Source organism: Drosophila gunungcola, unplaced genomic scaffold (assembly GCF_025200985.1).
Source record: "Drosophila gunungcola strain Sukarami unplaced genomic scaffold, Dgunungcola_SK_2 000091F, whole genome shotgun sequence".
NCBI lineage: Eukaryota > Metazoa > Arthropoda > Insecta > Diptera > Drosophilidae > Drosophila > Drosophila gunungcola.
The window spans coordinates 57,514-80,098 of record NW_026453253.1 but is presented as its reverse complement, the minus strand read 5'-3'; the positions used below and the strand labels follow the sequence as shown (position 1 = coordinate 80,098).

Here is a 22,585-nt window from a genome sequence, read left to right as displayed (position 1 = left end):
TTTTTGGAAATTGCGCGTAGAGCGTTTGGAATTTCAATCGATTCGCGCATACCGCATACCTCTCTTTGGACACTTGGTAGACTTTTTTGGTTTTGATTTTGGTTTTTGGGTTAGCATATCGCTTTGGGGGCATCTAAGTGGGTCTGGCTGGCTGGCAGTCAAGTCCTCAAGGTCTTTCCCAGGCCTGGCCGCCACCGGAGATGTCTTTTGGCACATGTAATACATAATATTTGACAGAGCCACATAAACCCCAAAATGTAAACACAGAGAAATAAAAGCCGCCAGAGTAGCTTGTTCAATTCGATGCTTTATGACCTGCTGCTCGACGTGCGCAGCATGGGAAATGGTGAAAAGACAAGGGGAGGAGGTGTTCCTAAATCGCTTACAACAGAGGGCAAGGCAATCCAATCCCGTCTCACAGCTTGAAGCCGGAGTGAATGCTGACGACGCCAAAGGTGAGGTTCTCGTAGGACACCTGGTCGAAGCCCGCCTGCTCGATCATCCGCTTGAAGTGCTCCTGCTTGGGGAACCGCCGGATGCTCTCCACCAGGTACTGGTACGCCTGCCACTGGCCGGCCAGCAGCTGGCCCATCGGCGGGATCACCTGGAAGGAGTACTGGTCGTACAGCCACTGCATCGTCTCGTTGGTCAGGTGGCTGAACTCCAGGCACATGAAGCGTCCGCCCGGCTGCAGCACTCGATACGCCTCGGCAAGAACCTGGAATAAGGAATGGGATGGGGGTTATAAGTAAAATGTATTATGATAAAGAAATGGAACAGTAGCAGTCATAGTGGCTATTGAATTCAAACTTGTGTATTTCAAATTTAAATTAAATATAAAATCAATTTATTTTCTTGATTTTATACGCAACATAATTGTGAGCTACAAGTTAAAACCATTTAGTTAAGGCTACATTTTAAAAACATTTTAATAACAACCTTGCACTATTCTAAAAACATATATTTTTAAGCATTTCTCCTGGCTTAAAAATAATGGGTGTATTTAAGTTTTGTGCATTTATTACATATAAATAGATATTAAATTGAATAGTTATGTATTAAGCTTAGTCGTGCACTGTATTCCAAAGTTGTTGTTTACTATCGACACTTGCTTTAAAAAAGAATATTTATTTTTATTATATTATATTAAAGATTTCGTTTTTTGTTTGTATATATAAGTTATTTAAGAAGCTAGCTAACAAATATTTTCGAATTTCAATCTTACTTATCGACTTGCTCTATAATTATAATAATAATAAACATAATGGTTTCGCTTAAGCTTTATATCAAATTGGAGATCTCTTGGTTAAATGGGTACCGGATATCATACACTTTAAACTTGTGAAGTTTCTTGAGATGTCTTTGGATGATCTATGAAACTCTATCCTCTTCGAATACTGTCTGCTGGATGGAACTAAACCCAATAGGTCTATCATTATGGGGAGCTGCCCCGTGTACCTTGTCCACATGCGTGCAGTTCCTGATTCCGAAGGCGATGGTGTAGGCGCTGAAGCTGTCGTCCTGGAAGGGCAGCTTCTCGGCATCGGCGCACTGCCAGGCGACGGAGGAGTTGGGCAGCCGGTCGGTGGTGAGGCCCAGCCGCTTGGCCCGCTCCTCGCCGACGTCCAGCATGTGCTGGTTGATGTCCGAGACGGTGACATGGCTGGGGCGCTGCTGGGGATTGGGCTGGTTGGCCAGGTAGCGCAGGTAGCGGAAGGCGATGTCCCCGGTGCCGCCGGCCATGTCCAGGAGGCGCATCCCATGCTGCGGACCCAGTCGCTCCACGAACACATCCTTCCACACGCGATGGATGCCCAGGGACATGGCGTCGTTCATCATGTCATATGAGTTGGCCACCTGTTCGAAGACCTCGTGCACTACAGCACGAAATTTGGATCATCCTTGAGCATATTCTGGTCCGAGCTACTCACCCTTTTGCTCCTTTTCGCTTTCCCTGACCGTTTGGAAGCCGAAATGCGTGGTTTGCTCCGCTCCGGCCGTGGATTCCGCACCTTTAGTCCTCTCCGCCCCTGATCCTGTGGTTGTTCGGGCTGATTGCGCCGCCGTCCGGATGTGGACGAACCTCCTGGCCAGGGACAGCAGGCGGGTGCTCCTTGTGCCCTGCATTGCGTCGTTTTTTTCTTAATATTATATTATGAAATATCAAAAACACGAAACAGCCGGTTAGGGATGGAACTTCTGCAGCCATATGTTGACTCTATTAATTATATTGTCGATATATTAGGGGTTATCATGTCTCTGATATCGATAGTCAACGCTATCACAAAACTAGGCGGCAAATTTAAAATAAATGAGAACAAGAATATTAATTTATATTTCCTTTCGTTATTTTTTAAAATATAAATATTACAATGGTTTGTGTTAATTTATCTACTTCCAGAGTTGATTTTATTGCATAAAAATAAAATTTTATTAAAAAACATCATATAGGACCCATTTAAAATCTAATTTTTGCACATTTATTGAGTTGCATTGTGTTTAATATGATTTTATATTTAAAATATAAAACATTTAATAGTCAGAAATTTATTTTTACTGCACCTTTATCTGGCAGCGTGCCGAATCGTTAAATTTTAATTTAAATACAAACAATTTGGGATGTTGCAATCAGTTTTGAGTATTTGACTTCAAATCAATTTTTGTTTTTAAAAACCAACAAAAAAAAGCATTTTGCATAAAATCATTTTAAATATTTCTGCCAATGTCCCGAAACATCCGAAATGGCTGTAATAATTCGACACCACCTATAGCTCTTTTGAAATAAGACCACAGTTTTCTTTAAATCCGCACATTTATATTTATTAATTGTACGTATGCGTGCACAAGTCATTCACATGAGTTTCCTGCGAACATTTATCTGCTCTTCAGATGCCTCTCAATGTCTGTTGGCTTAACTTAAGTTTAGTCATTACAAGTAAATACCTAATTACAAACAGCAGTTTTGTTTGATTACAAAAAAAAATGCCTTAGCTTGGGGTTTGGGTTGGTTTTCGCTTTGCTGCGCTGCGCTGCAGCCATCGAAAGGATCTTAAGAGTGTTACAATAAAAACAATTAAAAAACGTATTTATATATATAATAATAGTAATAATAATAAATAGTTTACAAAATGTGGCGGTTTATTGTGTGTGTAAACGTAGGCGTTAACTTAAACCGTAATTAAACTTAATATTTAAATCATTGAGAAAGTCCATTTTTAAGCGTTTTCATTTCGTTCTCTTTATATATCTTTTTATCATTCCGTTGCGCGGGTGTCTGTATGTGGGTGAGTTTTAGGTGTTTTTATGGTTTATGGTTATGAGCTATGACGAGCCAAAGTCTGATTTCTATCATGGATGGGTTGCTATGTACGTGCGTTTTGGGTTGTACACGGTTAAGTCTATTTCTATTTAAAATTAAGACAAAAAAAAAACTTGATGCTGTCCTGGAGCCTTACAATTCATGTACTTTTACACATACGCTATGTAGTTAAGTTTATTTATAATTGTATTTATATATATATATATATATATATATATATATATATATATACCTATATATATTACGTTAAAGCCTATCCTGCTCCCTACCATCCGCTGTGGATTTAAATATTGCTTGGCCTCGGTTTGGAAGATACGGGGGGAGCGGGAGCGAACGAGCGGTCTCAAAAAATAAGCCATACCGAAATCACACAACACAACTTAGTAGTTAAACTCTTCCTGTTTCTCCGAATCGCTACGCAGATCGGCCACCAACGGCTCGAAGCAGGACTTGGGTATCAAGGTGCCCACGATCTTCTCACCCTCGGTTGTCTTCATCCGTATCACTTGCATCTTGCTATTGGAACGTGTATTCAGTATGTGCTCCACGCGACCCCAAACGGAGAGCACGGATCCGGCCAGAACGTGGTACAAGCGCTGACGCAGACCCACCTATAAATGTGATCACATTAGACATTAGGATAGCTCTTAAAGGGTGTAAAGTGTATGCTATGCCCACTCACCTCACAGTCGTTGCCCAGGCTCACATTCCTGCAGTTGCCGTTCCAGTAGGCGTGCGAACAGGTGTTCACCGACGCATCGTACTGCTCCGTCCAGTGGGGCTCCGCCTCCTCGCTGGCCACCTTGCGATACTTCTTCTCCAGCTCGAACAGCGACTCGTGGCGCACCTGGAGACCGGTGTTCGGTCGGTAGATCTGGCACATGATCTCCTTTTTGCTGCGTGACTTCTTCTTCTTGCCGCCATCCGAGTCGGCGGCGGTGCTGCTCGTCGAGCTGCTGTTGCGCGCTGGTTGCTGCTCCAGGATCACCACCATGATGGCGGTGCGCTTCTGGTTGCGCAGCTGGTGGGACAGGTAGAAGCCCTCGTTGTCATTGAACAGATCGGCATATCTGCAAAGGGGTTAATATTTATTTTTATTTATGAGACGGAAACTGCACACTCCTTGCACTTACTTATCAATGGCCTCCTGCCAGATCATGCCACGCTCCACTCGCACCGTGTGCATCTCAGTGGGCGCCACTCCAGTGGCATGTTTGCGCACGAACCGAATGAGCCGGCACCGGGTCACATTCTCGCCGGCAGCTCCCAGATCTGTTTGCATAAAATAATTTATAAGTCATTGCCAACTTTAGATGACTCTCCTGATCAGCCACACTCACCCACAATGCCCAGGTCGAAGCGACCGCCGCGCTTCGCCTGCTGGATAATCGCAGTCATGGTGTCCGTGAAGTACTTGAACAGCCGATTCTGCAGATCCACCGGACAGCCCAAGATGCGATTGAGAAACTTTGATATGTTGTTGTAGTCTTTGTCCAGACTGAGTACACCCGGATGACTCTCGCTGTTCACGATTATGCCCACGCCGACCAAAGCGCCGGCAATGTCCTTGAAGAACTCGCCGCTGTAGTCCGTGGGCGGCGGCACCAGCGGCGACTCGTAGCCCATTATGGTGCGCATCACCGTCTCCAGGGCCTGTCGACCGTACTTGTTGTCGATATTAAACTGGGAGAGATCCCTGGTCTCCGTGGCCCTGCGATCGCCGTGGGTGAGCGCGCCCAGCGATTCCAGACGCTTGGCCACCGTCGAGGCGAAACGTCGTTCACCAGCCAAATCCGAGATGAGGAAGATGTACTCGGGAGCATTCACCTGAACGAATATTGTTAAATATAATTAAAACAAGAAAAATCAAAGGATATACAGTTGCGGTCACAGTAATAGTAGTTTTTTAGCTTATGAAAATTGCAATCAATCAAGTTAAGAGGCAACTTTTAAGAAACATGTTTTTGTAAAGCTAAAAATCACTGTTAAAAAGCGCATTAATCAAATATTTTAAAAATATTAAAAAAATAAAATTTATAACAAATAAAATCTTTTTAAATTGTTATTTAAAAAATATATTAGATAGTAAAAACAAAGCGCAGATGAAGGGTTTATAGTAAATTGTTATGAAATCATTCACTAAAAATAAATTTTATGTAAATATTAAGAGTTTTTATTTTCTTTTAAAAACTTAAACAATTAAAGAACTGTTAAGCCTTCTTTTGTTTATCGGTAAATAGGTATCATGATAAATTAAAAGAAAAGTTCTCTTATGCCTCAAAGGTATTATTATTATTATTATTACTATTTTGAATACCGAACTGACCTGATTGGATCGATGGGTACGTCCGAACTGCTGGATGGCCCTGTCGGCCGACCAGGGAAGCTCCAGGGTGATGTGCACTCGCCGCCGCTGGTTGAAGACGCGCCGATCGCTCTGCAGGGAAATGCCGCTAGACGCCGCCTCCGAGATGATGGCCACATCCTTCTGGCCGTCCATGAAGCGCTGCTTCTCCGTGATGTTCAGCGTTTCCAGCGGGACGTCCGATTCGGTGCGGGACTCGTACTGGATGTTGCCCTCGTCGTTCTGCACGACGCGACCGCGGCGACCCGTCATCTCGGCCACGTTGTCCGGGCCGCCCAGCTCGTCGATCAGCTGGTCCAGCGTGTTCGGCGGCAGGCGGGAGCCCAGGCGCTCGATCTTGCGCAGAAGCTCCTCCTTCATCGTGCAGGCCCGCTCGATGGCATCCTTGGGCGGCGGACCGTAATTCAGCTTGACCCCATTGACGCCCACCGGCGTGACGGTGCCCTTGAGCTCCTGCTTCTTCTGCAGCAGATCCTGGATCTTGTCCTGCGTGGAGAGCTGCGACTTGCGGGTCTTGGCCGCATTTAGAGCGGCCACCACGGTGGCAGACATGGCCGTTGTGACACTGCCACTGGCATCGCCACCGGTTGAGCCCGAACTCGATGGGGTGGCCTCCTTTTTGGGCTGCTTCTCCTTCTCCTTATCCTTTTTCACCTTCTTTTTGGTCTTCTTCTGGGTCTTCTTGGTGGACTTTTTGCTGCGCGCATTCACCCAGGGATCGATGTCACTGTCGCTGCCGCTGAAGAAGGGATTGAAGTCGGAGCTGGCATCGCTGGCCACACTCCGCCGATCGCTGTCCTCGTCGTGATCCTCGTCGTCCTCGTTCTCGTCATCCAGATCGCTGCGGAACTCATCATCGCTGTTCGCCTCGTCGCTGTCGCTGTTGGAGTTGACGCCCCCATCCCGCTTTCGAGCGCGCTTCCTGGCCGTGTCCTCGTCGTCGTCGCTATCGCTATATTGCCAGGATCCACTGCGTTTCTTCTTCTTGGACTTGCCACCCGCCGCAGAGGATCCGTTGTCATTGCCACCCGATGCTGCTCCTTTCCGTTTGCCACCAGCCGCCGAGGAGTTGTTGTTGTTGTTGCCCAAACTGGAGGTGGAATCGGCGATGGACAACTGCGAGGGTGTCTCATCGTAGAGGCCCAAAATGCGATTGATGCGATTGCGATCGGGCGCCGGAAAATGGCGCTCCACGAAAGACTGAAAGACACCTCTGTGGAAGCGAGACTTGCAATTAGATTTAAGGGAAATAATAATGAGCAAAGTCCACTTACTTAGCCGTGGACACAAAGTCGGTCAGCTCGCCGTCGTCCCGCTCCAGCTGATCCAATGTGCGAGCCTCGCCCGTGGACTGCAGACCGATGACCACGCACTTGCCATACTTGATGGACTCGCGGGCCACCAGCACCGCGTGGTTAACCTTGGCCGCGATGCAAAGGTACTTGAAGAAGCGCTGATGCGACGACCAGAACTGGCCCCACATCGTCTTCTTCATGCGGCTCTCGGCATCGATCAGCTCGGCCGCCTCGGTGAACTTCTGCATGGCCTCCACCCACAGCTCCACGGACTGATCGTAGATCTTGCGAAACTCCTTCGAGAGCGGCACCTCCTCGATCTTGAAGCTGACGCCCTTGAAGCTCAGCTGGCGCGCAATGTACATGCCGCGCAGCTTCATGTCCATGGCCACGATCTCCATGGCACCCACACCGCTGAAAGGAATGAATTTCGGTTAAGGTTAAGGTTTTTAAACAGAGCTGCGGTCAAAATAATAGAAGTGGGATAATGTGCTCAAAAAAAAAACTTTTTTAAATAATTGTTCAATCACTGATCTATTTTATAAATAAATATTTAAAAAAATAAAAAAAAGTATTTTAAAAATGTTTGTAAATATCTACCTATTTTAAATACTAATTTTTGTTTATAATATCACGAATATAAAAAAAAATTAATATCAAACCATGTTTGTTTGCTATTTGTTTAAACTAAATAACCACTATTATTTTGACCGCAATTGTGTACTTTTTTTATATAAGATCTATAGTGCTTACCGTCTCTCCACGGCCGTGATGAAGTCATTAAAGTTGCCAAAGGCCGTGCCCTGGCCCCAGAGACCCAGTCGCACCATGTAGGCCATGTTCTTGGGCTCGGAGGCACCCGTTGCGGATGCATACACCACCCGAGCCTTGGGCAACTTCTGCTGCAGCTCCAGCACGGTCTGGCCCGTCTTCGTGGGCTTGCCGGAGCCCACGGGGCACAGGTTCTTGGCCTTGTGGCACTCGTCGAAGATGATCAGACCCTCGAAGTCCTCGCCGCACCATTGCAGCAGCTGGCGGAATCGCGATCGGTACTTGCCCGTCTTGTTGTTGGACTCGCCAATCAGTGCCGAATATGTGCTGAAGATCACGCCCCGCTTGCAGTTGTTGTTCACATCAGAGCTTATCTTGGCGTACTTAAACTGAGGGAGGAATTCAAATGTTAGCAAATTTGGAACGAATCATTAAAGTCTACATAGTAGATACTTTTTGTTTGCAATTGTTGGTTAGGGAATCGTGGAATCGTGGCATCATCGAAGGAAAAACAGTTTTAAAAGCTCATGTTAAATATTTCAAGTCAGGCAAACATTACAGGCGAATTTTTGTTCAGCTAAAAATGCTTCTTTAATATAATCAAAGCATGTATTGTGAACTCTTCTAATTAAGACTTTAATTTGTTGAGTATGCGCGAATTGATTGCCATTAACAGGGTTAAAAAAATTAATCACAATAATGAAAATGTGTATATTCCGAATTTCATTGATAAGATTGTTCGTTCAACATTTAGTTTTACAGCTCCGATGAAAAGATTATTATTTTATTTGTATTACTTTTGCTCAAAACAGTTCAAAACTGAAAATGTAGCTCTTAGCTGATCTACTCGAGCTGTTTTGCTTGACGGCGAGTGAAAGGGCCTGCCTACCTTGTTGAGGGCATGCACATCGATCCGCGTGGCTCCAATGTCGCTGAGATCACGTTCGGCATCGTACTTGAGATCATTGGACACGGATATCCACAGCGCCTTCTTGCGCCCCTTCAGATAGTTCTCGTAGATTATGCCGGCAATGGTGCGACCCTTGCCCACGCCGGCGCCGTCTCCGATGAGGAATCCGGCCCGACTGCCGTCCGGAAGCAGGTGGTCGTGCGCCTGGGAGGCGTACGTGATGGACTCCAGCTGCAGGGCGCTCAGGTGTCCACTGTTTATCGTCTCGTGCGGCAGGGACAGCTTGTAGTATACATCGCAGGGCTCCACTGAACTCAGCGAGGCGGTCTCCACGACGGCGTCCGGATGCTTTTTGCCCAGTTTCACTGTTGAGTTAAGTAATAAATAAACAATCAATATGGGTAGTGCATTTAATACTCACACTTGGCGGGCCAGTAGTCGGCATAGGTCTCGGCCACGCCCATCTCCTCGTAGTCCACCTCGTCCTCCTCCTGCTGGACAAAAGCCGCCGCTGCCGCTGAAGCGTGGGCCGCTGCTGCCGCCGCCGCTGCAGCTGCATTGGCCGCCATGGAACCGGAATTCACCGGCTGCATGGGCGCCGGATTCGCGGGCGGACGCTGCATCGACTGCATGATCATCTGGAATACATTGTTCGGTATGCCGCTGGTTAGGTATTCGGGATTCATGGCGATCAGCTTCTGGACCGCCTCCATCATCGAATTGTTGCCCTTGACGCCGGCGGCACCACCTGCTCCTCCACCCGCAGACGATCCACCTCCAGCGGATGTGGCCACCGGCGGCTTCTGGCTGCTCCCGATTGCTCCGGCCACCTTAACGAACGGCCGAATGGGTGGCACTCCGCCCGCATAGCTCACTGCAAGGTAAAGGGATTCGATTCGGGTTGGTTGATTGCCGATTTTTGCGGTCGGTTGTTTGGATTGTAATGTTTGGATTGCAAATGGAACATTAAAACAAATGAGAGCGAGAGGTGTATATGCGGGAAGACATCGAATGGAAAGAGACAGAGAAACAGGGCAAGATGGGGATATGTGAAGAAAGAAAGAGAGAGAGAGAGCTTTGTTAGTTGGCAATAAACAAGGATGGCATTAATTACTTGTCAGTATCACCACAAACTTAGGAAACTAGCAAGCAACCTAGTTCACAAAACCCTGGGAATAAAATTCCCAGACTCAAAAGAAATAAATAACATTCACACATTGACCAAGACTTGTGTTTATAGACCTGTTCCTATTGATTTATAGTTTTGTTATAAAAACTTACATGGCCCAACTTTTTTAAAACTTTTTATACACAATTTATGAAAATTAATGTAATCAATCAATTACGAAACCCTATTATTGTATTCATATCACTTCTATAGCTCCAAAAACTCTACAGCTTTATATATTTTGATCAGCTTGAAATCCCTGTTTTTGTGCCTACTTATATGCTGAACAATAAGGAACAAAGAATTTTCTACTAAAACAATTTCGATGAAGTCTTCAATCGTCTAAAGGGGCTGGATTGACCAGTTCAGCGGGATGACTAGATGCACGAGGGTAACGCTTCCAGTAGGGATTCTTTCGGTTCAGGTGCAGCGTGAACAGCGACTTCTTGAGCAGCACCAGATTATACTCGAACTGGGTGCGCTCGCGATTCCAAAGAATGCGGTTCGCCGTCGAATCCAGTTGACTAAATCTTGGGTGCATTTTGGACAGCCTGCGGTTGGTGAACCGAGGATTCTGGTAGATCACATTGGTTCTAGGGCCGTCTGCATCCGAATTTCCGATTGCAGGGGTATGCTGCAGCAACAGCGGCTTCTTGTTTCGTTTGGGCTTTCGGCCTTCCAGCTCGGCAGTCTCACGGAATTCCCCACCCGAATTGGCCTCCATTTTGGGCAGCAAATCTCTGCGTACTAGGCGCTCCGACCTCTTCAATGCCTTCGAGTGAATGCTAGAGATATTCTTCATGGCCTCGGCAACCTTCAAGTTGATCACCCCGTGCCCTTCGTCCAAAGGTTCAACCAAGGAACTTGTCGTCTCACTACTACTGCACATCGATGCATTCTTATCTTCCAAGCCAAAGCTGCTCATCTCGCAATTGCAGAAAATAAATTTGGAGTTTTAATTTTTTTTTTTGTTTTTAGACGTGTTTAACCATGTAATTTCTGTTAGGAATATAACTTAACTTGAAGCCCGTCGAAAGGAAAGGCATAAGCCTACTGCTTTACGAAATTTACACTTTCTAAGCTTTGCTATGAAAGACTGCGAGAACCCTTAGAATTACTGTGTTAAAAAGTTTCCACAACAAATTAGGAACATCTTAATTATGCGTATTAAATCTACTTCTTTACTACCATATAAAACTGACTTTAAAACAATCACTTTTCTGCAAAATTTAATAATAAACCGATATTTATTGCAAAACTTCCTTTTCTCTGACATTTTTGTTTGGGAAACGAAAGAACCTTTTAGCAAAAGGAAATGTTCTCCATAAAAACTCATAAACATAAACTACTTAACAAATCATTGTTATCGTAATTGACCGGATTAAATCTATTTGTTTATTCCCACAAAAACAATGTGTAATAAATCGATTTTTATAGCAAAACTCCCCTTTTTTCCATTGCTAATCCAAATGAAATTTGTTTTTGCCTTTTCGTCGACTCTACACTGATATTCATGGTAAATGTGCTTGTTTTTTCGAATTGTGTTAGTTTTGAGCATCCTTGGTCTGAGTTCTAATCTGATCTTACCTTCGGAATCCTAAATCCTTTTATCTCACACATTTTTCTAACACACACAGCCATACACAATGTTTAAACAAAAACGCATGTTTTCTTGGTTGTTACCAACATTAATCGACTTACTCTGCGCCAATAAAGACGCGGCCATATTGAAATTAGCAGCAGAGGCTGAGGTGGACGCCGCCGCTCCGCCATAGAAATTGCCACCGCCGGGATTGTTGCCGCCCGGCGGTGAACTCCGCACCGAATTGGCGGCCGTCGATGGCGGCGGAGGCGGTGGGGCGTTGCTACCCTTGGCGGCCACGTATGCGGCCAGGTTCATCAGTTCGTTGGTGCTGAGGCTGTTCAAATAGCTGCTGGTGGCCCCAGCCGACCCAGCTGCATTGCCGCTGCTCCTGGCGGCCGGACTGCCTATGGCTAATGGACCGCAATGGCCAGGAGAAAATCACAAAAACACAAAACAACAATCCACCAGGAAAAAGAAAAGACAGGCGTACCAACAAAAAAGAAAAGAGAAAGACGAACGAACGAAACAACAAAACATCGTATAAAAAATACAAAAAATGGGTTGGGAAATCATATTTTGGATGATTGGGTATATAGGTGGTCGGGAAAAACCAAGAAAAGCAAGATATTGTGTGTTAAGAGAAGAAATAGATAAAGATAAAGATAAAGGAAGAGAACAGCACAAGCGGCATTAATAAGTGTGATCACAGCAATGTCTATATAATCAGTGTTGCCAACTTTTAGATTCAAACTAGTTGCTCAAAACCAAAGTTTGATTTTCGATTGTTGTAAAATTCGAAGCAAACGATATTTTATCGATTTATTATGAATTAAAAAACATGTATTTTAGAGCGAATTTTGAATAAATATTTTAAATATTTAAAAACAGTTCCATGAGGATTTGGATTTAATTTGAGATTAAGCAGCCCAGGCCAACATTAAATACAAAGTTAAATTAAATTATAATTTCCCTTGATTTTTTTATCAGCTGCAATTAATAACATATTAAATATTTATCATAGGATTGCGATTTTACCCATACATATACATATATTAACAAGCTTTTCATATTTTTCGCAATAAGATTTAAGTTTAATTAAAAAATTGGCAACACTGTTAAACAAATTAATCAAATTCTCTCCTGTGTGTGTTATGTCTATGTGTGTGTGAGTGGGGGTGTGCGTGTGTGTTGTGGAATTTTGTTTAACTTAATTACTTGCACTTACCCGTTATCGTGTTATTCAGTTTCTTTGGCATATTGTTTAAATTATTCTCTAGTGCTACTTTTCTGCCTATTATCGGTATCGGTGTGATCTTTCCGCCCAGTGGCACGCCCACAACTGTTGACGCACCGCCCACCGCCGCTGCTGCTGCTGTTGTTGTTGTTATTATCTGGCGCACAGCGGTATTGTTGCCGTTGCTATTGTTTTTGTTGTTGCTGCTGCTGTTGCCACTGTTGATATTGTTGTTATTATTATTGTTGTTGATGCGCAACAGCGATATTGGCTTGATATTATTATTGCCAATAACAATTTTGGCGCCACTAATGGGTATGGGTGTAGCGCCCTTGGTAACCACGCCCACTCCGCTACGGATATTTTGGGCGTAGGTAACAGCGGTGTTAAGATCGCGACCACCACCTAAAAAAATGGATATGGAAAGTTTTGATAAGTTATTCATTCTTCCTTTTATCTGTTTAAAATTTACTTCATTAATTTGTAATATATTAGCTTATATTTATGGATTTAAGATAATAACTTAAAAAATCGTGCTTGAATGTGGGTAAACCTAAGTATTTAAATTAAATTGCTACTTAAAACGCTTATAGACTTTTAAAAACACACATTATGGGAATTAAAATATCCAAGGTTATTAAATTGTATTCTTAAAGCAATTTTAGTTTTCAAATAAATAAATACAAATATATTCTTTTAATTTAAAGAGAAAAAAAACACATTCAATGAATTTAAAATATGTTAATTATGTCTCCTAAAAAACAACAGACACTTAAAATTAACGCAGTCCGTTAATCAAAAATCGGCAGCACTACTGTCATTGCCAAAATAGAAACTTGTTTGATATGCTCATCTAGCAAGAAAGGGAAAAATATAAATAAAACAGCACATGGCACATGGTCAGAGAATTTATACGTCACTGCCTGATTTGATTTCGAATCATTAATGGTGCCTCTTTATTCACGTGATTCCCCCCCGTTTGACCTTTTCTGTGTGCGAATATTTGATGAAATTTGCACACATTTAGCCGCCACAATTGCACACAAGCCTTTGATATAAATCGAAGGCCTTCGAGATTCCCCCTTTCCGCTTTCCACTGCACAAATTGCAGACATACCCAGCTATAGAGCATGGCACCCAGCACCACCCTCATTTAAGGTAAGTATCTAATTAAGGAGCAAAGATAGCAGTACATAGATGGACCTAAGTATGTGCAGCAATGCTATAATGCTATATACTAGACACTGGATGCTGAATACTGGCAGCACATAAGGTGGGAAAGGTCGGGTGGCTGATACATAATCATAATTATATGTGTGGGAAGGCGCACATGGCTAGATATGCCCATATATCTATATCTCTCTGTCTATGTACTGGATGTGTAAGGAAGCTGTAGTGCGTTAATGCCTGTAATTCCCCGCACCGCCCACCAAATGGACGTCGCGGTAAAGATGATGGCAACAAATCACAATCCCTGCTCAAGACTTCGACTCCTGGCAATCCCACGGAATGCGCATTATGCGTCTGTACATATGCATCAACAAATGACCAAGCCAAAGATATAAACAAAAGGAATTGGCAGCCATATATATGATAATTATGTGTTAAGATAGCAACAGCAATCAAAAAAAATCTTGAGTAAATCAAAATAGTTATAAATAAAAGGGACTAATACGTAAAATACAACTAAAACCTGAACCAAGTTAAACCAATCAATTTGTGCAAGACATCAAATCAAAATAAATCTGCACAAAAGGGTTATTTTACACTTCCTAAGTTAAGTTAGTTAGTTTAATAGATATAATTATAAAATTAAGCTTATTTATTTATTTTTATACAAAATACACAACCAGACATATACCTTCAGTTAACAAAAGTGATCAAATTGAAAATCCGATTAAACAAACAAATAAAAACTACTTTAATTCTCAAATTACCAACACTTCAAACGTTTTTTATATATCAATTTTCAAATCAATTATTTAGTAAAGATTTATTATTCTCACAGTTTGCACACCTGTCAGGAAACTTGTTCCCCACCGCCTTTTTCACACTCGCGAAACGTTTGAAAGGAACTGGCAAGTGGTACCAGCCACGATATTATTTCACTTTTTTCCAAGCACTCATAACTTGGCCTTCAATTGTTGGCGGACTTATGAGGAATGGTATTGGAGATGAATAATTGAACGCGAGAAGTCCAGTCCACGGTTAATGACACTCGGAGCCAGTTGCTCCACCTAAATATAGCCACTATATATGGCCATAAATCGGGGTTATGTGCAGAGGAACCACCTACGCATTATATAAGTGACGCACAATGACGGAAATACAAGCAAGTATGTGCGCATATAATATCCAAATAGCGTTATATACCTATATATATATACATATCGATATCTATCAGATCTGAGGCAAACAAAACTCAAAGCTTGGCAGGACATCCACATCCTGCGACCCCTGGACAGGTGTGCATCCGTGTCTCAGGCGGAATGGGGATAGGTAATTCCATTAATATTTCAGTGACTATTGCAAGTGGCCTTTTAATTAATGTTGGTTGGATATCAAATTGACCATCAAAGGATGGGCGGGGAATCTTACAGCCAAATTGGCATAACTCATTGGGGGCATAGAAGAGTCCTTGCGGATGTCCTTTTATTTAATGTTCATGTATTTACAAGATTGTCCCATGTAATTGCAAATAGTTTTTTTGGTAAGGAAAGTGCTCACAAATTTACTCATTAACTTGTTGATTTAACAGGTTTATATAAATCTTGCAGGTGTTAAATAATACATGAATAATTATGTAGATTTCCAAACAATTATGTAGATGACAATTAAAATAGTTTAGTAACCCTAACATAATGATACAACTCATATATCAAAATGATTCTGGCTGCCAAAGAAATCTGAAAGCAAATTAAGGGTTTTTGAAATGAGCGTTTATCCTTAAGTTACACTTCAAAGCTTTAAATTAAAAATTTACATCAACTACACATTTTATAGTTAAAAAATACAACTACAAAGTTCTGGCGACTTGATAGGTATAAGCCGTTTTTGTCTTATGAACATCATAGAAATTTTATAAACTAAAAAAAAATATTTATCTTTCAATGGAAATTTGGAATGCACTCGAAAACTTCACTTGATCCGTACAGTTGATTGAAATGCCAACTGAATAAGTTACAGCCTGGCAAAGCAACTCCACCTCAACTTGACTGCTTTTAGCTCAATCCCGCAACCCCGTTAGTAAACCATCCGTTTTCCTCCCCTTTTTCGGAACAAAATCCCCCCGGGCGGAAGGACAAAAAACTATCTCATAAAGTTCCCACATCTCACTCCTCCACAACAATGGGGCTACGGCTACCTATACAATTGTTGGCTAAACAATAGAGAACCGAGTGCCGTGGTGGTGCCACCACCCTTCCACTTTTCAGTCTTCAGCCAAATCCATTTCAAAGCCGAACCCACTTTTCAGCATTTATTGCAGGCGAATATCCTTTAGCCAAGCATAAGCTTCAGGTTTAAAGAGCCTCAACCCCAAATATTATGTGCAACATGCGACGACTCACCGGGCACTTCTATTTGATCTGGATCCTCGTCATCGTCGAAATCGGAGCCCGAATCGTCCTCATCAAAATTATCATCATCGTCATCGCCGTCCAAAAGGGTTTTGCGTTTTTTCGATGTCTGTAAATAATTCATTTAAAGGAACAATTAGTAAAGTTTTCAATTGAATAAAAATACTATGTAGACTTTTCTATTTTAAAATTTTTTTTTACTTCTTTAGACTTACTAGATTGAAATCTTTTATAGATATATTTTGTTTTTAAATAATACAGACAATATTAATAGTACTAATTATTTATATTTAAATACTTAATATATTACAAATTAGAGCCAAACGTTATCCTTTAGTAAGCAAGCATTTAACATTTCGCTCCAAAATTAATAAATTGATCAATCTTATAACATGTTTGGTGAGTAATATTTAAGAAGTTTTATTTTTCGATTATCACTGATCCCAAATATAACTTATTCTATAACTTATTTTAACATAAAATCCCTTACTTTAAAAACTAAATAAATGTTTTTTTTGTCTTAGGGTCATTTAAGTAATAATACCAAATTTCCTTAAGTGCATGAGTAAAACACACGACATCACGAATAAAATCGATACTTTCATAGTTTCGTTGTTTTCAATTAGAACTCAAATATGTATGACGCGAACACTCGAAAAAAATTCCCTCAACAATTCAAGGGGATTCAAAGCAAAAAAAATAAAACTCTGCCCAACACAGCAACACACACACACACAGACACAGTAAAGCAAGGAAAATGAAACGAAAACAAAGCCGAAAAAATGTACGGGAAAATCACGAAAACACGTCCATTTTCGTAGCACACTTTTGAGGGCAAAACAAAAGTGTGGGCGACTTCCCCGAATGTTTAGAAAAAACGGCACAAGAAGCACGGGCAAAAAATGCGGACGCCGCGAAAAAAAATAGGGGAAGTCCCAAAAGCACACAGGCGCATAAAAAAAAAAACAGGAGATACATATATGTATATAAACGCAGGGACGAGACAGGACAGGGCCACATAAAAATCTAGGGGACACACACTCACAGAGTTTGGTGGAAAATCACAAGACCAGCGGTCAGATGCTGTTCGTCGCCGGTGCGATGAGGTTCTGGTTCTGGTTCTGCGGGAGATCCAGCGTCCTGAGAACCGAGGAAACAAACAACAATCTCTTTGTCCACAAATTAGAGCCCAACTAGTTTTCAGAGTTCGGGAATTGTGCGACTGGCTCGATGCTCGTGTGGGAGCCAACTACCCAAAAACCTCGGCCAGAGTTCGAAGACCGGAGCAAAGTCGAGCAGCCACGGGCCACTTTGGAAGTGGAACCCCAAAATGGAAAATTCGCATTCACCAGCCAGCCAAGCCAGCGCAAGGCACATTCAGCCGGGCTGCAGTTTTTCGGCGGCCAGCGACAAGGGAGCGGGTTAAACGGGGTTACCAACGGGTTAAGCAGGGTGTTATGGATGTTATGGGTGTTTTGGGTGACATGGAGGGTGGGTTTTTGGCCAACATCTCTCCAGGCGAATGTGCGTGTGTGTGAGACGGTCAGGACGACGACGACAGGAGGCAAGCAAGAACGGAGAACTGGGAACTAGGAACAGGCCGATAAACAAACGCGAGAGGCTAACCCAGGCCAACCCCTTGTCACCCGCCTAATGCTAATGCCAAGGGCACAGTGGGTTCGATAGGATTCAACGTTTCCTAAATTTTTGATCAAGCTTAAATGTTATTTATCATGCAAACAAGTTTTTTACAAATCGTTAGAATCCTTCTTTTTTTTTATAAAGATCAAAGCAATATGTTATTTTTTTTTACAAGACAGATTCCATTTTCTTCACATATTTTAAATAGAGCGTTTAAAAATAAACTAATAGTTTGAAAACCATTCTTAATACACAAATCCTGTCATTTTAACTTCCATTTGAGTTTTTGTTTATTTATTTGAAATGGTAATTCTTTAAAATGTTTTGTTTTGTCCTTACTGAATTTACATTTCAATTGGTAAGTCCAAGATACTATATAATGATTATACAAAACTAACAAGATACAACTAATAATGTTTTTCTTTTTTGTTTACAATTACCCAATTAAGGTCTATTTGGGTGCACAGAAGGTTAATAATTCGGGGACTTCTTTTCTCAACCACAACTGTTGTAGACCACAGTGCTCCACTTTAGAACGAAAACGGGGTTGGAATTTGTCCCACCTCCTCTCCAATTTATTCGCCGCTGCTCCCCCCTCCCCAGAGTCGTCGAAACTCAAAGAAGCAACAGCAACAAAATGTTTGGCATGCAGAGATACGAAGTTTACTCCTTTATGCGAAACATGCATGTGTTCTCTGCCCTCCACCGCCAGCGCCACCCACCAGCCCCTAACCCTTTTGCCCACCCAACCACCACCCCACATACCCTTTTTAAACAAGAGGGTTTTGGCTCAGTTGGCAGACGAAAGAGGACGGTGGGTTGGCCAAGAGGGGGACAGGGCAATCTGTAGCGCATGCACAGCAATTAGAGCAAGACAGACTGCTATGGATGTGGATGTGAGTATGTCCTTGGGGGAAGAAGGGGTAGGGGGGTTAGTGTTGGGTCTGGTTGGCTCGTTCGCTGGCTATATGCGTCCATATATAACTTGTACCTCTGTGTACTCCGGGACAACGCAACTGGCGAGGGACTTGGCCTAAAAGCAGAGCAAACAGAACGAGCCAAATGGATGCAGCCACAGTGATCCCTCACTGAGAAGACACAAATTCCTTTAAGTGTTTGATTTAAGTATTTATTTATTGCTTAAATACAAAAATAAATATAGAAATGTAATTGATCCTTAAAGTTTAAATCAAATATACATAAAAGAATACAAAAAATAAAATATTTATCAAAATCATATATAGACATTTATCCAATTTTGTGTAATTTATAGACGAATTAGGTTTGAATTATGAATTTAACCTAAATCAAAATTGTAAAACATATTAAAAATAAAAAACGCATCAAGATTTTAAACATTGCATTAAAAGCATTGCATTTTAAAAGCTTAAACATTTAATAGAATCCTTTAGGACTTGTTTTTCAAATCATTTCAAATTGAGTTCTCAACGAAATCATATTGCCCACTCCCATATAAACCCTAAGCTGTGCAATTTTTCACCCACACATCCATCCATTTATAGATTGCAATATTTTTGTTGACACACAAAATAAAATCAAAACGAATGACCTTGCAACAAGGGAAATGCTGAAAATCTCTGGCCAAAACATGTGTTTCCATCCACTCTCCCATTCACTACACAAGGAGCAACATCAACATGTTGTTGCCAAAAAAAAAAAAAAATTTATGAAATGCAAAAAAAACAGCCACAGAATTAACTCTTTCAAAAGGGTTGGCGAATATAAAAATAAAAACAAAAGGTGCGGATAAAAGGGCACCAAAAAGGAAACAAACCAGGCCCAAGGAAAAAAGACGTGAAAAATGTTACAAAAAAGGGGGAAAATCAGACAAAGAAGGGACCAGGAAGTTGGCAATTGGGAGTTGACCAGGCCGAGGAAAATGTGGAAAGCGCAGGCGCCGAAAAACCCCGAATGCAGTGGCCAAAACGGAAAAGGTGATAAATAAACGACCACTTACCCACCCCCAATCGGAATATCCCAGACTGCGGCAAAGGAAAAGCAGCGCAGCTTGTAGGAGGGGCAGCACCTGGATCTGCAGCAACTGCAGAGCTACAGTAAAAACCCCCCATCGGGGATTCCCCCAAAAATGGCATTAGTATATGGTTCCAGTCACGACTATTTGGTGCTCGCACGTCTGTGGTTGCCGTCACCGCTGAGCAACAAGTGACAAGGAAAATAAAAAAAAAAACGGGCAGAAATGATAATGGGAGGGTCCGGGAAAAAACCTAAAACACATTTTTAAAATTGCAGCCAAATAAATACATATTCTTATCATTCCAGCTTTTCGATATGGTCAATTGGCTTAGTATGATTTATTTGCGTTTAACTTTAACCCACGATGAACCAGATCAACTTATAAATATTTGGAAATATTAACAATATGAGCAATTTTTAAAGCTTTGTAAGTTAAACTAACATTAGTAAATAAAAACAAGTAAACAAACAATTCAATACACAGTGCTAATTCCTAGGAGTGAACACACGATTATGAGTACCAATTATAAGTAAAAAATTGTACATTGAAAACTATAAAGCGTGAATAGCCTAAAACTTTAAACACAGTCAACTGTTTTGAGAGACCACTGTACATACTTTATCCGGTCACAAATGTCTCCTTCACTGCGTTAAAAACTTTTAGCCAAATGCATGTAAAGTTATATCAGCAAAACAAATGGGTACATTTGACTAGTGGCAATTATTCAAAAACTTATGTTTAGAAAACAGTCTATATTGAGGGATAAATTTATACAATTGATATTAATAAGATAGAATTTTTAAACAAACTGAGTAAATGCTTTTGAAAAGTTTTAATTGATAACATAAACTTAATGATTTGTTGCTTATGAGCTGATAATCAAAGGAGTAATCTTAAAACAATGTTTTGCTAAAAAGTTTTGATAATTTGCCTTTAAATTTCTGTCAAACAGGAGTCAATAAATGAAAGTTCCGCCACTTAAAATATGTTCAACTATTAATTTATTGGTTTTAACTCCCTCCCCACCCGCTGGTCTTAACCCACATGTTGCCCCCGAGTCGCGTGGCCTTAACCCTAACCTAGCGCAACTTTTGTCGACTGAATTCGCTTAACTCGTGTGCGGACCAAAAAAAAAACATTAAACGTGTGCGAGAAAGAGAGAGGGCTATGGAGAAGAGGGAGAGAAAAACACATGGTTCCAGGCCACGCGAAAATGCGAAATGAAATGCGTCCTTAGAAATATCTCGAATAAAACAACAACAAAGTGCAGTGTGAGTGGGCGCAGGCGGAGAATGGCGGAGAGAGGTAACAAAAAGAAAAACAACAATTATTGAATGAGTTGCCTCTGCTGCTGCTGCTTCTTCTTCTTCCTCCGCTTCTGCAGGCGCTTTGTTTTTGTTTAATGCATGTGTTTTTTAGTTTGTGTGCGTGCGTGCGTACGTGTGGGTGTGTGTGGAAAATGGCAAAATTTAGCAACAAAGAATTTATATTAAGTCATGCCAGCGGCAACAACAAACAAACAAACCCGCTAACAACTACAACTACACAACTTACCATTTTGATGCTCCAATTGCTAACCGTTCTTGTTGTTGTTGTTGCTGTTGTCCGTCACTTCTGTCTGTTGTTGTTAACCACAAAAAATAAGCAACAGACCGCGCACACACGCGTTTTCCCCCTTTTGTTTGTTTTTTTCGGGTGTTTTTTTTTGTTTTACACTGTTTTTGGAGCTGTCAGCGGAAACAGTCAGCAAATGCAGCGAAAAAAACAGATAATACTCCGCACTTAGTGTTTGCAACGCGCTGAAGACGTTGTTGTTGTTGGAGCTGCGGGTGCACGCGGTGTTTGGCTTTGATGTTTCTAATACTTAGATTTTAGCGGATGCGATGTTATGTTGTTGCACAGCACTTGCCTGCTAAATGCAACAACATTCGGAATCGGAATCAAGGAGGAAGGAAACGAGAACGAGAAGGAAGCGAGAAAGCCGAAAACACACGTAACATGCCAACTATCGAGCTTCGAGATGCCAACTAGTGGTGGAGAAACATCGATACTAACGTCGGTGTCATCGATGTTTTCGAGACGTCGGCAATATCGATGGCTGCAAGCAACGACCAATCTTACTTTGAAAAATGGTCACACTGAAAAATATATTTATTTGTTATTATTTATTCTAGTTCTCACGCACTGTTAGCCCAAGTCAAAATGGATATTGATCCAAGCACAGCAAGAAGTGTGTTTTGTAATCTAAATGCCGAAAAAATAAATTTAAAAATGTATATATTAATATAAACAAATATCTTTAATTTATTATGGATGTTTTCCGCCAAAACATCAATGTTTTTCCGAAATCAAATAGTGATAAGTAGGCTTGAAGGAAAAACATCGTGTTACCTATAGTTTCTATACTATTTTACTATTTGTGCTCTCTCAACAGAGCAGCTGAAATTAACGTGTTTACTTTACCGAATTTCGTTCTTTAAATTAAACGCTAAATGGTATTATTATTTGCCTATATTATTGTAAATAAATTAAACTGGTATTTAATGGTAACGGTATATTTGGTAAATTTTTGTTAGCATTAATTCAATGTTGTAATATTTTTTGTATTTCCTATATTGTTGAACTTTTTATTTGATATAAAGTCTGCGAACAATTTTAAAAACATGTATTACTTTGAAATTGTAACACCGAGTACGGATTATAATCTAAAATATTTCAAGATA

At 41.5% G+C, this 22,585-nt stretch overlaps 2 protein-coding genes across 3 annotated transcripts; both read right to left on the bottom strand.

Annotated features, from left to right (window-relative positions):
* Positions 1-286: 286 nt before the first annotated feature.
* LOC128265050 (2-methoxy-6-polyprenyl-1,4-benzoquinol methylase, mitochondrial) lies at positions 287-2,203 on the bottom strand. The gene is made up of 3 exons (XM_053000836.1): positions 1,932-2,203; positions 1,459-1,877; positions 287-718 (listed from the first exon to the last, which is right to left on the bottom strand). The coding sequence occupies exons 1-3, from the start codon at positions 2,125-2,127 to the stop codon at positions 416-418; spliced, it is 918 nt and encodes a 305-aa protein (XP_052856796.1). The 5' UTR covers positions 2,128-2,203; the 3' UTR covers positions 287-415.
* A 596-nt stretch (positions 2,204-2,799) lies between these two features.
* Positions 2,800-21,990, bottom strand: LOC128265049 (protein strawberry notch). Of its 2 annotated transcripts, XM_053000833.1 has the most exons (13): positions 21,417-21,990; positions 16,217-16,334; positions 12,639-13,052; positions 11,530-11,823; positions 9,082-9,534; positions 8,640-9,025; positions 7,733-8,139; positions 6,959-7,393; positions 5,646-6,897; positions 4,660-5,146; positions 4,453-4,591; positions 4,002-4,389; positions 2,800-3,930 (listed from the first exon to the last, which is right to left on the bottom strand). In XM_053000833.1, exons 1-13 carry the CDS (start codon positions 21,417-21,419, stop codon positions 3,700-3,702), a joined length of 5,007 nt encoding a protein of 1,668 aa, XP_052856793.1. In that variant the 5' UTR covers positions 21,420-21,990; the 3' UTR covers positions 2,800-3,699. The 2 variants fall into 2 exon arrangements, with proteins under 2 accessions (XP_052856793.1, XP_052856794.1); XM_053000834.1 differs by lacking the exon at positions 11,530-11,823 and having other exon boundaries at positions 21,417-21,984.
* Positions 21,991-22,585: the final 595 nt, after the last annotated feature.